Here is a 16,109-nt window from a genome sequence, read left to right as displayed (position 1 = left end):
TAGCATATGCAGTTTACAATGACATCACACTCAGTGATGTCATAAAAGTGACATCATAGGGAGTGATTTCACACCAATATAATATTCCCCATGTAAAAGCGAATGAGCTTTTATAAGAGTCAAAGTTGAGATACAGTCTTTGCTATCTAAATATATGTATGCAATGTATTCATTCATATCTAAATGACATATACACGTACATCTATCTACTTGCCTGTGAACGCAAACTAGTGGATATTAAGCAGATCTACATTTAAAGCGTAATCCATGCATTTATAAACAGTTGATTCACAGTATGACATAATTGGCAAGTGTGATATACATGATTTGAAAATACATATACAATTGATGAATGCTAATATTATGAAGCTAGGCACAGCTATCATTCACACTCCAAATACCACTCAGTGCCACATACACTCCAAATACCACTCAGTGCCACATTACATGCCACATAATGACACTGCAATCAATGTAACATAAACTCCAAATACCACTCATTGCCACATAATTACACGCCACATAATTACACTGCACTCAATGCAACATACACTCCAAATACCACTCAGCGCCACATAATTACACGCCACATAATTACACTGCACTCAATGCAACGTACACTCCAAATACCACTCAGTGCCACATAATTATATGCTACATATTTACACTGCGCTGAACGCAACATACACTCCAAATACCACTCAGTGCCACATAATTACACTATCTAACTATCTATCGCCCTCACTCTATCTATCTATCTTTCTATTGCCCTCACTATATCTATCTATTTATCTATCGATCTATCTATCTATCTAACACCCTCACTCTATCTATCGCCCTCACTCTATCTATCGCCCCTCACTCTATCAATCTATCTATCACCCTCACTCTATCTATCGCCCTCCCTCTATCTATCGCCCTCACTCTATCTATCGCACTCACTCTATCTATCGCACTCATTCTATCTACCGCACTCATTCTATCGCATCACCACAACATCACTCTGCACCACCTCAGCATCACTCAGGGGCACCACAACATCACTATGTACTACCACAGCATCACTGAACGCCACAGCATCACTCGCCGCCACAACATCACTCAGCACCACCACAGCATCAATATGTGCAACCATTCAACAACAACTGGTTCAAATATGTTCTCTCAATGTTTCAAGCTTTATTCCAAATGTCACAAAAAGATGTTTATATTTCACTTCTGTTCTTGGATTTTTGTCACAATAAAATACACTGAACATAATCTTCGAAAACGTTATTTACAAAAGTTTAAGCTATTGCCATTATAAATTACAATAACTTTTATTTAAGTATTAATTATTTAAAAAAAATTAAAAGCCATTGTTATTTGTAATATCAATACATCACATATTGCATTACAAATGCTATAGGTGTCACATTTGCCAAAGTTATAACTATTGGCATTGTAAATGACAAAGCTATTAATTTCGCTATTTTCAAAACCAACACATAAATAAAAAATGTGTCATTTACAATACCAATAGATCAAACTTTCATAATGCGAGACCTATTGTATTACAAATGCTTGTTTCCAATAGACGTGGGCCAGCACCAGGTGAGTCCCCACGAAGGAGCGCAATTGTAAGACGCCCTGTCCCTTCAAGGGATAAGTGAGGGGCTGCCCATTCATTCGCCTCGGCAGCAGTTAATGGGCCACTGCCCGATCACACCCCCTGCGTCCACAAAAGGTATTATTACACAATTGCGAGACAACCAGGCTGAATGCAAAAGAAAACAAATCAGAACAGGCAAGTGCGAGCACAAGTAGTAGATAAAATACCCAAGAAGTCTGAATGAAAAGAACAGCGCTGATCACACCTGTGTGTGTCGGGGGGGGCGCTAAATACTGCAGTGAAGAAAAAACAGGGAAGAGGAGTTGCCCCATTCCTTTCCTATTGTGCTAGGGTGTCACCTCGCCCCTACCCTCTTGCAGGGGCCCTTTACTTGGCACTGTACCTTTGAAAATATGCATGGGCAAATTAATTTGATCATATTGAAACTAGCATTACCTAAGCTGACAGGGTTTGTTTACCGCGGCGCCGTGCACGACCGGGCCGGGCAAGGCCGTCTGCCTCCTCAGAGTCCAGTCCTGCAACGTCACTCCCTCACAATTAGAAGGGGCAGTGACGGTCATCATTTTAGCCCTCTATTTATTTATTTATTTATTACACTTGTATGGTGCAACAGCTACCCTGAGGGTTTCCCGGCTCCTTGGATCCGTACTCTACCAGGAGGAGTAATAACTATTGGTTGAAGAGCCATGCTTTAATACCCTTCCGGTATCTTATGTAGCTTGGTTCTAGACGCAGTTTCAGCGGGATCGAGTTCCACAGAACAGGCGCCAGATAGGCGAAGGAGCGTACGCCCATTCGTACCCGTTTAAACCTCGGGACAACAAATCTTGCCTGATGTAGTGATCGAAGATTTCGGGAGGGGGTATATTTCTGAACCAGTTTACATAGGTAGGCTGGGGCTTCCCCTGTGTTTATTCTGAACATGTAACACAGTGCTTTAAATTTAGCTCTATTGCCCATCTTGAGCCAATGTAAATTACGTAAATGTTCAGAAACATGTGACCGCCCAGGGAGATGGAGGAGTACCCTGGCTGCTGCATTTTGGACGACCTGTAGCCGCCGCTTGATCTCTTTGTTGGCACCTAGATATAAGATGTTCCCATAATCTAATCTAGAGCCAATGAAGGCCTGGACTACGGTTTTTTGCGCCCCTTCAGGGAGTTGCCACAAGATTTTTCTCAGCCACTTTAGAATGGCAAAGCAGATCGATGCTGTTTTGGCTGCTTGCGCGCGCATGGACAGTTTGTCATCGATTATCACTCCTAGGTTGCGGGCAGATTGCACCGCTACCGGGGTAGGGCCCATTTCCGTGGGCCAATGGGTTTGTCTCCATAGCTCTTTTTGTTCTCCAAAAATGAGCAGTTCAATTTTTTCCCCATTTAGTTTTAATTTCTTGGTGTGCATCCAATTCGCCATTCTCTGTAGCCCAGAGCGGAGAGAGGAGGTGTTAGCTTCATCTGTTGTTGACAGGGAGAACACCAGCTGAGTATCATCCGCATAAGAGAATATTGTAAGGCCCGATTCTTATGCTATTTTCGCTAAAGGGGTTATATACATATTGAAAGGTAGCAGGCTCAAGATTGACTCCTGGGGTACTCCATATGGGGAGGTTAGAATATTGGAGGTATTATTTTTGGAGAAAACCTGATAAGACCTGTCTGATAGAAAATGTTCTAACCATTCCAACGCTGTACCTCTCACCCCTATTCCTTCTAGGGTCTTAATCAGAGTTTCATGGGATATGGTGTCAAAAGCGGCACTCAAATCTAATAGAGTGAGTGCCATCGTGCCGCCATTATCCAGGTCTTGACGGATAGTCGTAGACGAATTTCGTAGCGCGCCCTGCATCGCAAAATGTGATGCAGGGTGTGCTACGAAATTCGTTTCATTTATTAAATTGTTTACTTACCTTCAATTATCCATACTCCGGTTTTTAGCACCACCCACCCTGCCCCTCCCCCGCTCCGCCCCACTGAAACTCCCTCCACGGGCCGTGGCTGGGAAAGGGAGCTCCACTGACCCCAATACCGGGTAACCACTGCACCTCATCTCAATTAAGAAGCATGTCACACCTCGTAAATCAAAGCGGAGCTCTGTCATGGCCTGTAGAGGTTAGCCGCCCGTAGATATGGGCCCCAAGGTGAGGTTGATCCGGTGTGCACCAACCTCCAGTCTCTCAGGGCATCCGGGCCACTCTCTTGCCTCGGTCCCTGTGCTTCCAGGGACTCTCGGACCAGGCTGGAAACTCGCCTCATGAAAAAGGGGGCATCCGCAGTTTCTCTCACAGCTATATCAGAAGCACTATGTTGCTTACTGAGGTACTCCATGTCTCTGTTCTTCTGTCTCCTCATCTACGGGGTACAGCGGTTGCCATCTTGGTTTGGAGACTCGCGTCTCCCTGCTGCGTCTTTATTTCACCAGGGTGTGGTTTCTGATCTATTGAGACCCCTGGATCTGGGGATCTCGTTGTCAGTGTTAGCTGGGGGTATTTAGCAGGTGTGATGGAGTTTCTGAGTGCTAGATTCATTCTGGATTTTGTAGGGACCCAGTAGAGCACTAAATTGGAGCATCTATTCACCATCTTGCTGGCCACGCCCCCACGAATCAGAATAATTAAACAAGTGGGGGCATAGGAGGAATGCTCATTGCTCCCAATATGGGTGGCATGTTTCTCGTTCCACAGGTTTAGTGGAGTTTTGGTAGGAAGCGTTCAAGGAGCTAAGAAAGTTGATAGGAGAAACACAATCATTCCTGGATCTGGGGCAGATATACGCCAGAAGAAGTTAAAGGCTCAGTATTCATTGATGCTGTGATACAAGGCTTTGTATTGCAGATCTCTGTTGGACAAGGATCCTCCTCATTTCTGCCAGTGGCGGTCCACATTTATGGATCACTGTGACCTGGAAGCTGCATACTGAAGGCAATGGGAGAAGTGGCAAGCGTGTCAGTTTATGGGGATCAGTGGAGAAAAGGATGGACACGCCATTGGAGTATTCTGGACAAGAAGCCTGGCCAAATGAGCTACTGTGAATAATAATCATGCAAGCACACCTTTCAAGATCTTTAAACAGTGTGCTCTGGAACACTCTATTGTCACTGATTACATATGATTTATCAAGTAAAATATATACAACTAATCTAGAAGGTCCACTTACAGCAAATTAGCACTATCAGGCAGATAACAACAGATGAAGAAACCATGATGAACACGGAAATGTTCATTTTAGATTCTATGGAGCATCATGATTAGAGAGTTAAAACAAAATCCTTACTCTTCCTAATCCTCACCTCATCCCCTTCCCTATTAACTCATCCTACCCTTTCATTCACTAAATCCCTAGCACTTAACGTAGCCCTAATTCCAACTGTAACGCCTACTCTTATGCCTACCTGTAACCTTTACCTTTTTAACACTTGTATCCTTTTACTTTTATGTCAAATAATGTAGTTACCAATAACGAAAAAATGGGCTCTGTGCTATTTTTATTTCGTTGTAAATCTAGTTTCTTATTATTTTGGCGTGTATTTTTTTTGGGGAAAACACATCAAATGTATGTGATTTTTTAGAACAAATTTTGCTCGGCATACTTTTTCAAATCACTCAAACATGCAATAGGTTCTCAAAATAGGAACACTCACTTCTTCCTCATGTAGGCATTAATAACCCCTCTGAACAGTGCAGCTGAAACCAAAACTGAACAATGAACCTCATCACATGCCAGTGTCGGGAAGACTGGCATCATTTTCAACAATCAGACTCATAATTATGTGTACAAGTTTATGGAAGGATACCAGAATCAACATGTTCTCTCTCCACACAGAAATTACTAAGCAATTATATTTTGGTGTGGCCCAGTCTGAACCGCAAGCAGGAATGTGGTTTAAACTTCGCTAAGGTTGTCGAATTCCCCAAAGCCATAAATCACTCACACACGATTCATTACAAGCAACCTTGTGGGAATGATCAGAAAATGTCTGCTTGGCACATTATTAGTTCTAGAATCCCCATGGACTGGAATTCACGCCGAGCACTTTCCTATGCAGGCTCCAGGATGCTTTTTGATGGGGTGCAATAATAGAATTGAACTATAGATCTAACAATACAAGACCCCTCGGGTGACTTTCCAAACATGATCTTTTTAGGTTCAAAAAGGCATGAACGTCACAACAATTTGATTAATCTCAGTTCCAGCCATTCGGTTCCACCTCGACAGACTAACGTTTTCATAAATAATTTTTCCTAGAATTGATGTCATGAGTAACTTTCATATAACAATGTAGATAGTCTGACCCCAGGACCCCAAGTTAGCAAAAGTCTGTAAGGGGCTCCCCAGGACCATGGCACTCAGTTTAAATCCATTGTTAAAGGTCTGAGCGATCTCAGCCGTTTATGAGGTTACAATGGTGAACACAGCTTAACTCGGAGTGTAGACTCACTTTAGAAATAGATGGTTTTAAGCAGCACCCTGCTTACAAATCAGAATCTAGTGCTACATAAATATGATGCATCCAAGTATTACATAGTACTATCTACAGACTTCATAGGGAATTCATAGAGTGCATATTGTAGAGGTCACACAATACTTTACATATTGTCCCTCAAATATGCGCAAAAAGAGAGGCACTCAAGTCATAATAATGAATGTGGAACCGATGGGCATTGTTGATTCAGATTTTCTTGGGAATTACATTTCTTATACCCTCCCTTAGGGGAGCACGAGTAGGGATGAATGGGGGAAGGATCAGACTCCAATGTGGCCTGCTAAGTAGGTGGTACGCTATTCAACACCCAATCCGAAGGAGGACAGCCTTAACTGCCTCCTCTGGAACCTGGAGTTTACATTGAGTCTCAACATTCCATTCAAGGACGTAACACCTAACCATTAGGGGAAAGGGAAACTGGAACATAGAGAAGACACCACAAAGGGATGTTGTCCTTCTACCAGACCACATGCTTGGCATCCTTTAGCCGTAGATTCAAAATAAACTCTCACTTCACCTGCTGGAATGTAAAGACACAACAAGTATATAACAGTGATGAGTGGAATGCTTGCATTAATCTCAACCACTGGTAATCACTCGGTGCGCATCCCAATCCACTCTGTGCCATTGGAACCGAGCTATACCTGGCTGAAGGGCGAAACCAGTCTTATGTTGCTAGTATTTCAGTTAAAGGAGGACCTGTCCTGGCAGTTCGGGCTGGACTGTTGCAATTAAGAGAAGGGTCAAGACTGATTTGCATACGGCTGGGGCGAAACCCTGTTTTTGCATTTACTGGCTGGAGCGTAAAGACAGGCCTAAGGGCTCGCCTTCTGGTACGCAGTCTCCAGTTTGACAGAGCTATTCGATTTCGCTCCTGAGTATGTTTACCAACACCGTTCCAATATTGTCTGTCGTTTTCCTGGGGAAAGAGAGACAGCCAGATGTATTGTTGTTGTGCCCATAGGATTCTATGGAAAGTCCTGATCCAATAAAGTCACACAAAATATAACGGCCAGGCTTTGCATGGAATCCGAGCACCAAATAAAAACAGGAGCAAACAATAGTCGTAAAGATAATTATGTGATTTTCCTATTACAAGTAATACGTGTAATGGCTGCAAATTACCACGCAGTACGCACTTTACGCTTCTGAATGTGGAAATGTGTACTGGAGGGCGTGTTTTAAGTACAAACAGACCCCCTCGCCCCAACCCCCTTGCTTGGGTTTACGCTAAAGCACTGTGCTAAATCGTTTAGTGTCATACAAACAAAACATTAGTGTCATGGGTGGTGGATGACACAATCAATGGCAACACTTTGTACATATTGGCTCCAGGCTGCTGTGCGACTTGCACAATGCACTGCTGAATATTTTCTTGCAGTGTTGCCTGATGCTTCGTACATCTAGGCCCAAGCTTCTTTGTCTCATACCAGAAATTATATCCTTACCACCTGCCACTCACACACGAGCATGTCAAAGTTCTGGAAAGAGCGAGAAGAGCCAACCTAAACGTGCTTGAATCTGCCAGCATGTGGAATAAGATATTATGACATTGGGATTTCCAGCAAAATAAACCTCTGCCTGTCTTAAGCACAGCATGGGGTACTGTAAAACACACAAGCCCTAGAAGCATTTGACAGAATGCTAACCTTGGCAGGCAGGAACGCCCTGCCTCTTGGTAAGGGGATACTCGTGCAGCCCGTTATAAGCGTGCTCAGCAGTGCCAGTTCAAGACTGCCAAGTGCAGGGAGGACAGGGAGATTAATAATTGCTCAGCAAATACACCAAAACATATAGGGAAACAAAAAAAGCTGCAACAAGCACTTCTTATGGCCCAAGCAACACTAAAATCAACTAAAGCCAAAGCAAACCGCACAGTTTCCAGAGATAACTTCAGTCTGACCAATCATTTCTATTAACAAATACACCAATTTTGCACTTTTTGAGTTGAGGCCAAAAAGTGCATGAATAAAATAGTGGTTTAGTCCATAAAACACGTTGTGATGGCCGCCCAAAGAATCTGTTTCCAATAAAAGCGCCCTCTGAGGCCTGAAGCAGGACCTCCAGCATGTGAACTGTGAATTATGTATTTTCTCTGACGCTTCAGCCCATTTGCTCCAACTGCAGTCCAACTTTACTGCACTTCCAACCACAAACCGTTCTTAATGCTATCCCCAGATTGCTGACGGATGGAAAGAAATACACCTCCATACTGTACCAGATGAATCCATGTCACTGGGGACAGCATGTTCTCATCTCCAGGCTTCAAAATAACTGCCTGGTACTTTCATATTAAATAGTCTTGAGTCACAAAAACTAAACCAATTGGACCAAAGTGGCTTAAATTGGTGAGTGTGGTACTTGAAATGCGGGTCCTGGTGACATGGGATCTTCTGCCAACCCTAATGTTAATCTTGTCTCTGTTAATGCAACTTGGTCCTTTTGTCATGGTCATCAAGATAATATTTCACACACTTACCATTAAACATAACAAAATTGATATCACTGCTTTACTACACTGAATAAAGTGAACCTAAACAACTTTTGTCCAGCTTCTACATGTGGACTGTAGACCTACGACAACGGCTAGGTAAATCTTTCTATAACTGAAAATAAAGTAATGAAGGACTTCTACCCTCCTCAAGCGAATACTCACCAAGCATTCAAAAGTTCAAGAAACCACTGTGCCACAAGGCTGCTCTGGTCATTTGGCTCTAGGACTTGGAATAGGCACCCTGGTACAGCTGTTCAATCTCACCCATCAAACACCAGGTTAACTCACTGAAGTTATTGAAGTTGACTCATTCACTTGACATTCTCCCTGCTGATAGACTACGGTCAAATTCATCGTGTGAAGGTGTGCTATCACAGAAACCTCAGAACTTCTTGAAAAGACAACCCCATCTACCAATGGCAATACTAAATCAAATAACATAACAAACATGGAGACGTGAGCAATAAAGCTCAAGTTTCTCACATTAGTATGTTAAAAAAAAAGTACATATATCAATTACTAAATATGTTAAAATTATTATTCCATTTGAGGCACTCTCATTTCTTCAAGTTTTTCACCCATTCACGCTCATTCATACCCAAAGTCATTCATGAGCACATTCAGACTTCTGTGTCCTGAAGATAGCTTTTACTCTCTCTGGAATGATGTGAAGGAAAATTATCTAATACTTTTGTGAGCTCACCAAGAAGCAACCACGAAGCTAACTAACATCCACCACATATTGACATTGTCTGTTTATGACTCGCCTACCCAAACATAGTTATCGCATAAGTTAAAAAAAATGAATAATAAGCTTGCTGCATAGAACCACAGCTTTTGAATCTATGCTGTAGAGACTGAATTTTACGTTTGTATTTTACTAAATAACAGTTGGGTTAAAAAAATAAGACGTTTGTGTGAAGTTGATAGACATACTTTGTCAAGATTTGCTCCTGTTCTATTCTCAACCAACTTCTCCAACTGCATTATTAATGTAACAGACTGGATGAGAACCAAATGCCTAAAACTCCGCTCCGACAAGACGGAAGTGCTGATCTTCAGGAACAAGAATTCAATTTGGGACGCCACTTCTGGACATCAGAGCTAGGACCACAAACCTAGGAATCATTCTGGATGACAAGCTCAACATGACAGCACAGGTCAATGAAGTCAGCTCCTTCTGCTTCAACATTCACTGCATGCTTCGCACGATTTACAAATGGCTGCCCTGGAACTCCAGACGAAACCATCACGCAAGCCCTCAACTCAAGCAGATTAGACTAAGGCAACACACTATACGTTGGGCTCTTCAACCATCTCCTCCACTAACTCCAGACCATCCATAACGCTGTAGCGAGATTCATCCTTGACCTCCCACAATGCACCCATGTTGCACCACACCTCAGAGAGTTCCACTGACTCCCCATACACAAACACTGTCAATTCAAATTCCTCACGCATGCATACTAAGCACTGCACAACACCGGTCCAACATACCTGAACAACCCCTTCACTTCTACTAACCCACCAGACACAACCTCAACCTCAACGCACAACCTCTCTCACTCGCACGCTCCCACCCCCCACATCCTCAAAAGCTGAGTAGGAGGTTTAGCATTCTACATTGCACCCAAGACTTGGACCAAACTTGCTCACGTAATCAGAGATGCTGTTTCAATTCTTGAATTCTGCAAGAAGCTGAAGACCTGGCTCTTTGACTAACTCATAGGGGCTGACACCCAACACCTTCAGTCTTAAGCGCACATGCCCGCTCCATCGACTGGATGCCCTCATGGTTGATTAGTCATATTAGACAAATCCACCTAATATAATGTAACAAATGGCAATTTTAACTTCTGCACAATTCTAAAATAAATTTAAAAAATGAAATGGTAAATAATATACGCAAATTTGAATTCTGCTTGGCATAACTTTCCATAGCCAAGCAGGCCTGAAGAGAGTGTCCAACTACACACTACCTACCCACAATAGCAATTGCTAATTTCATGTGTTGCAACCGTTCCTTACCTACAATGTCTTCATATGTGTTCTCCTCTAAAGTGCTCTTGGAACCAGATCTGTGCTGCCTGTCGGTGCCATTCTCAGTAGGTGAGGGCGGGCTCAATGACTGAACACTCGAAGCATCCTCAAACTCCAGGGACTTTCTGCAAGTCAAGAAAATTGTGTAATATTAAATCCAGATGACATGAGTAATGCTTGATATATGAATGTCAAGGTGGTTTCACTTTCCGAAGACAGAAAGAGGGAAGTAAATTATAAAACAATGTAATTAATGATAATATATTCAGAGTAATATAGCACAAAAAAACCATTTACACTCTTGTATGTCATTTTTAGGTCCGGCCTAGAAACAGCTTCACCTGTCTTGTCAGTCTCATGTTTGCTAAAAACAATCATTGTCAATGACAACATTAAAGTTTTGAGCTAAAAAAAAACACAGAAATTCATCAGTTATATACAGCAGCCCTTAGTTAAATATAACTTTCGCACTGACCTTGCCCTGCATATGACTTCACATATGACATCAATTATGACATGTTCTATGACATAATTTATAACATCACCGGTGACATCTCAAATGACACCATTGATATCACTGATGAAATCATCCAATGAGTGTGCTAGTTTGTTTCATAGTTTACTTATTAGCGGCTAAGTATCATATTACTTGTCTACCTAATGTTGTACAACCTGGGTGTATCTACTGCATTTAGGTGTTTATAAAACACATGTGTACCTAATGCACCATAGGTGTGTAAAGGTATTAAACATGTTATAAATCTTTGTATCCAAGAGTAACTCTAAGTGCAAGTGACAGTTGACTTGTGTTTATTATGTTCCACACAAGTCTTTTGGTTCTGCAGAAAAAGTTTTCAACAGGAGTAAGATTTTACTTAGTAGATACTAACTTTTGTAAGCAGCCTTGAGCTATTAGACAGAATAGCCCGGTAAAGCGACCGCAAACTGTGCCACGTTGGGGACTACAATCCCCAAGTTTCACAGCGCCAGGAGGCCCCTACACCCACAACAGCAACCGCGCCCGGAGGCGCATAAGAGCATTTGGGGCTCCCTCAGCACGGGAGCCTGGTAAAGCCACCACAAACCTTGCCACATTGGGGGACTACAATCCCTAAGGTCCCCAGCATCAGGAGGCACCTACGCCCATGCCAGCAACCACGCCTGGAGGCGCAGAAGAGCATTTGGGGCTCCCACAGCACGGGAGCTTGGTAAAGCCACCGCAAACCTTGCCACGTTGGGGGACTACAATCCCCAAGGTCCCCAGTGACAGGAGGCACCTACGCCCATGCCAGCAACCGCGCCCAGAGGTGCAGATGAGCATTTGGGGCTTCCGCAGCACAGGAGCCCGGTAAAGCCACTGCGAACCTCGCCACGTTGGGGAACTTCAATCCCCAAGTTCCCCAGCTCCAGGAGGCACCTACACCCACGCCAGCAACCACGCCCGGAGGCGCATTAGAGCATTTGAGGCTCCTGTAGCGTGGGAGCCCAGTAAAGACACCGCTAAACTTGCCACATGGGGGGGGGACTACTATCCCCAAGGTACCCAGAGCCACGCACACACTAGCAACCGCGCCCAGAGGTGCATAAGAGCATTTGGGGCTCCCGCAGCGTTGGAGCCGGGTAAAGCCACCGCGAATCTTGCCATGTTGGGGACTACAATCCCCAAGGTCCCCAGCACCAGGAGGCGCCTACACCCACGCCAGCAACTGAGCATTTGGGGCTACCGTAGCACGGGCGTCCGGGCCATGCCCGGGCCAAGGACTGGCTCGTCTGCACCCGTCCACGGCAGATAGAGGCGGGGCTGGGCCCACCCCCTTGGTTGCCCATTAATGTTAAAGGTGGCAATATGGAAAAGTAGCTGAACAGCCTTCATACACAAAAGCCCCGGGTAATTTGTAACACAAGTAAAGAAGAAGGAAGGACAAGACGGTGGTAAGCAGCTCGGAGAGCTCTTGTTGACTGTATATTATTTATTTTTGGGATTTGCGGTTGCTTGAGAGTCCTACGGGAACTTGGGGGGGCCAGTTTAGACTAATTATCGAGTATGGGCAAGAGAAAAGCAACTACTGTGGTTCATCTGTCCACTAACAAAAGGGCCAGTATTGACTCGTATTTAGCTACGGCAGTGGTGGCAATAACACTGGAGATGGAGAAAGCAGAGAGGAGATCGTCCATGGGTCTTACGGGCCCAGTACTGCCTGTATAGCTTCAAGGGATCTTGCAGTAGTAGCTGACATGAACACCCCGGTGAACGGGATGGATAGCAGGCTATAGAGACAGTGGCACAAGAGAGAAGTGATACAGGTTTAAGAGTCTCATCTCCGGATACGATGGGCGTAGGTCAACGGACTGCCCAAAGCTTTGGCACATAGTTCAGAGGAAGAGGCTTCACCAGCTCCAAAGAGATCACATAAAGCAAAAAAACTCGGACTACTATGGAAGACTTCTGGAACACGCTGAGGGGCACAATTACAAACTTGATGACCGATCTATTATCAAAGCTCTGGGCCAGGTTGGAAAAAGGGTTATCAGACACCAGAGAGACTTTGGGGAAAGTGGAAAATATGCTGGAAATATCTCCAATGCTCCATCCCAGAGTAGGGCCCATTTGTAGTCTGCGTATCCTACTACGCAAGGGAAATGTGAGTCAGGAATCGATCAATCATCCCTAGCAGGCCCATGGAGGCTGGGTCTTGAAGTGGACAGGGGGAGCAGGCGACTGAGACAATTAATAGACCTAATATCCATCAACAGGGTGATGGGGGAGGTGGCAGGGGGTTGAGAATCAATATTCTCCACAACATGTGCAGGCACCAGGAGGGGCAAGCCTTAAGAATACTTATAGTACAGGGATGCTGATGATTGATCTCCCCCGGACTGTTGTCCTTATACCATAGTGTTGGTGGGGTGAATAGTCTGGGAGTGGGCACAGAAGAGTCCACAGATACCCTTATCAACAAAGTATCCCACTAGCTAGGGAAATATAGCGGATTTAATATAGGAGATCACCCTCTTATTCTGATGGCTAGAAGGGTTGCCGGGATAGGGAAATCAAGAAAGGCTTTCAATGGTGACACGGTGATCGTCACCTTCAGATTCCCAGAACTAGCCCACAATATATTGAGAAACTCGGCTGAGTTTCCCTTTCATGCCTCAGCCATTAAACCTCTTACATTAGGTTTCTTTTACAGGCCAGCTTCCATTGCCAGATGAGTCAGTAATGGGAGGGAGATAGAGGAAGGACCTTTCACTGAGGGGAGGAGGGCCTGGCGGTCAAACACTAATGCCCCTCTATCGGACCTTAATGATCTGGATTGACAGGGGGTGGACATCGAACATAGCCTAGCACAATCAATAGTGACTGACTCCCAAATTCAGTTAGCTTTGCTATCAGGGGTAAGGCAGAGAGAGTGATGACCTTCCCAATAAGTCACCCTAATCAGAATTATCAAAGTGGACTCCAAGGCAACAAGATAATATTGGTCACGTCACCCAGTCTCCAGGGGGAAGAGATTAATCTGATCTCCAGGAAAGTGGCAGGGCTAGGTGCCAAATTTAAGGATGAAAGATGGATTCAAACCATAACTGAGTATGAGATAATTTGCCTACAAGAGAAGGGAGGTGGAAAACATATTTTTTTGGGAGGGATATAGGTTGTCCTTCCTCCCAGCCGAAGGTTTGAGATATGGGAGAGCAAAGGGAGGTCTAATTATTTTTATTGCACTTGAGCTGGGTGGGTCAGTGAATCTATTAAACTGGAACTCAACAGTGGCGTTAGGGTTAAAAGTGGCAGTATGTAGAACGAAAAGATTTACAAAAATTAATTTTTATAATAGGGATTTGAGTGCGTCGAGTCTGAAGGAGCTAGCCAGGCTCTGAGATCAATTGCAGCGGAATGATTTTTTATTTGGCAACCTGATTGTGCGTGGGGATTTTAACAGTCATTTATGTTCAAATATTGGGCAAAACACTGAGGTTACTCCCACATGTATGAAAGCAGAAGAATGGCACATGGAACTCTCTGGGGAGGGCCAGGAAATAAATGCTCTCTTCAATAATTTTGATCTAACGTTTACACTTCAAAAGAGCGTTTTACCACCCATTACTCAATATACGCCGACCTATAAAGATAGGGTTGGTGCGTTCACCATCGACTACATCTTTGTGTCATCAGCCCCGACACATACTATAACATCTTTTAGGATGATAGAAAGTCCCTTCAGTAATCATAACCTTCTGGTTATTGGGATGTGGACCCAATGGCTGAAAATTGCTAATAGATGGAGGGTGGGAGGAACATTAAAGTCAACGGACCAGAGGAGATGTTTGCGATGGTCAATGGTGGATAGTGTCGCTTTTTATTCATCCCTTTTTAAAGAGAGGCAACAGGAGATTCTGAAGTACCTAGATGTCCTACCCTCAGAGGAGAATGTACTCAGATCCTTTGACACCATAGCAAAGTCAGTGAGGATTTTGCTAACTGTCCCAGTAGTCACATCTCAGCAAGATATCCCAAGGTGGTTTGATAAGGAATGCTCCCAAGCATTGAGGTCCCTTAAAGTGGCGCTGAAAGAGACACTCCGTAGTAGATGTAACATTGCTAAGTGCCATAGTATTTATAAAGAAAGGAGGCCCATCCTACAAAAACAGGCTGGGTACGAACTGGTTGAGGCCAGTGAGTTGAAAGTTAGCTCTCTATTTTGGAGTGTTCCTAATAGACCCTGCTGCTCTGAACCTGACAAATCATTGATATGTCATCATATTACACAAGACCAATGGGAGAGCAACTTTCAATCAGTTTATAACTTTGGGGAGGAAGCTCATTGTAATAGTGCATGGGCGCCTCTCCCATGTGATTCGTATATGGTATAGTTTTACAGCTTGAAAACTTTCTGGATTCACTATGCTGTGCATTATTCCGCCATCTTTGACCCAACCACTAGATGATGGAATAATGCACAGCATAGTGAATCCAGGAAGATTCACGCTGCAAAACCCTAATTGCTACAGACCCATTTTGTTGTTAGACTCGACTGTTAAGGTCATGGAGCGTGTCATCCTTAACGAGTGGAATGGGCAGACAAAAATCAAGTTATCGCGGAGGTCCAATATGGCTTCCGAGCAGGCATATCCACAGTGGACCAGTGCCTGAACCTCTACCTAGTGATAGCCAAATACACAATTACTAAAGCATTTACTTAGGTTTTATGGCTTTCACTGCAGCATTTGACCGGGTAAACCGTAGTAAACTATGGGCCCTGCTAGATGAGCTGGGAGTGGAGCGCCCAATTATAAATGCCCTGATGTCTTTATATGCTCATACCACAGCTGAGGTATGTTTTACTCAAGAGGGCGATCTCACAAAACGTTTTCAATGCTCAAGAGGGGTGGGCAAGGCTGTATTCTTGCCCCTTTTTTATTTACGTTGTACATTAATGGGCTGGAATCTGCCATGATATCTCTGCATGCCATCACTCTGAG

The 16,109-nt window shown here is 43.9% G+C and overlaps 1 protein-coding gene across 2 annotated transcripts in view; it reads right to left on the bottom strand.

Moving 5' to 3' along the window:
• The window catches only part of DENND2B (DENN domain containing 2B), a 1,120,876-nt gene that overhangs the window by 442,941 nt on the left and 661,826 nt on the right, over nt 1–16,109 (bottom strand). For both annotated transcript variants that reach the window (XM_078680987.1, XM_078680986.1), the window contains one exon: nt 10,617–10,753. In XM_078680987.1, the coding sequence (XP_078537113.1) occupies nt 10,617–10,753 (137 nt within the window). The remainder of the gene's footprint in view (nt 1–10,616; nt 10,754–16,109) is intronic.

This window comes from Lissotriton helveticus, chromosome 3_1, assembly GCF_964261635.1.
Source record: "Lissotriton helveticus chromosome 3_1, aLisHel1.1, whole genome shotgun sequence".
NCBI lineage: Eukaryota > Metazoa > Chordata > Amphibia > Caudata > Salamandridae > Lissotriton > Lissotriton helveticus.
Note: the sequence above shows the minus strand (reverse complement) of the source record. Positions and strands in the feature narration are given on the sequence as shown.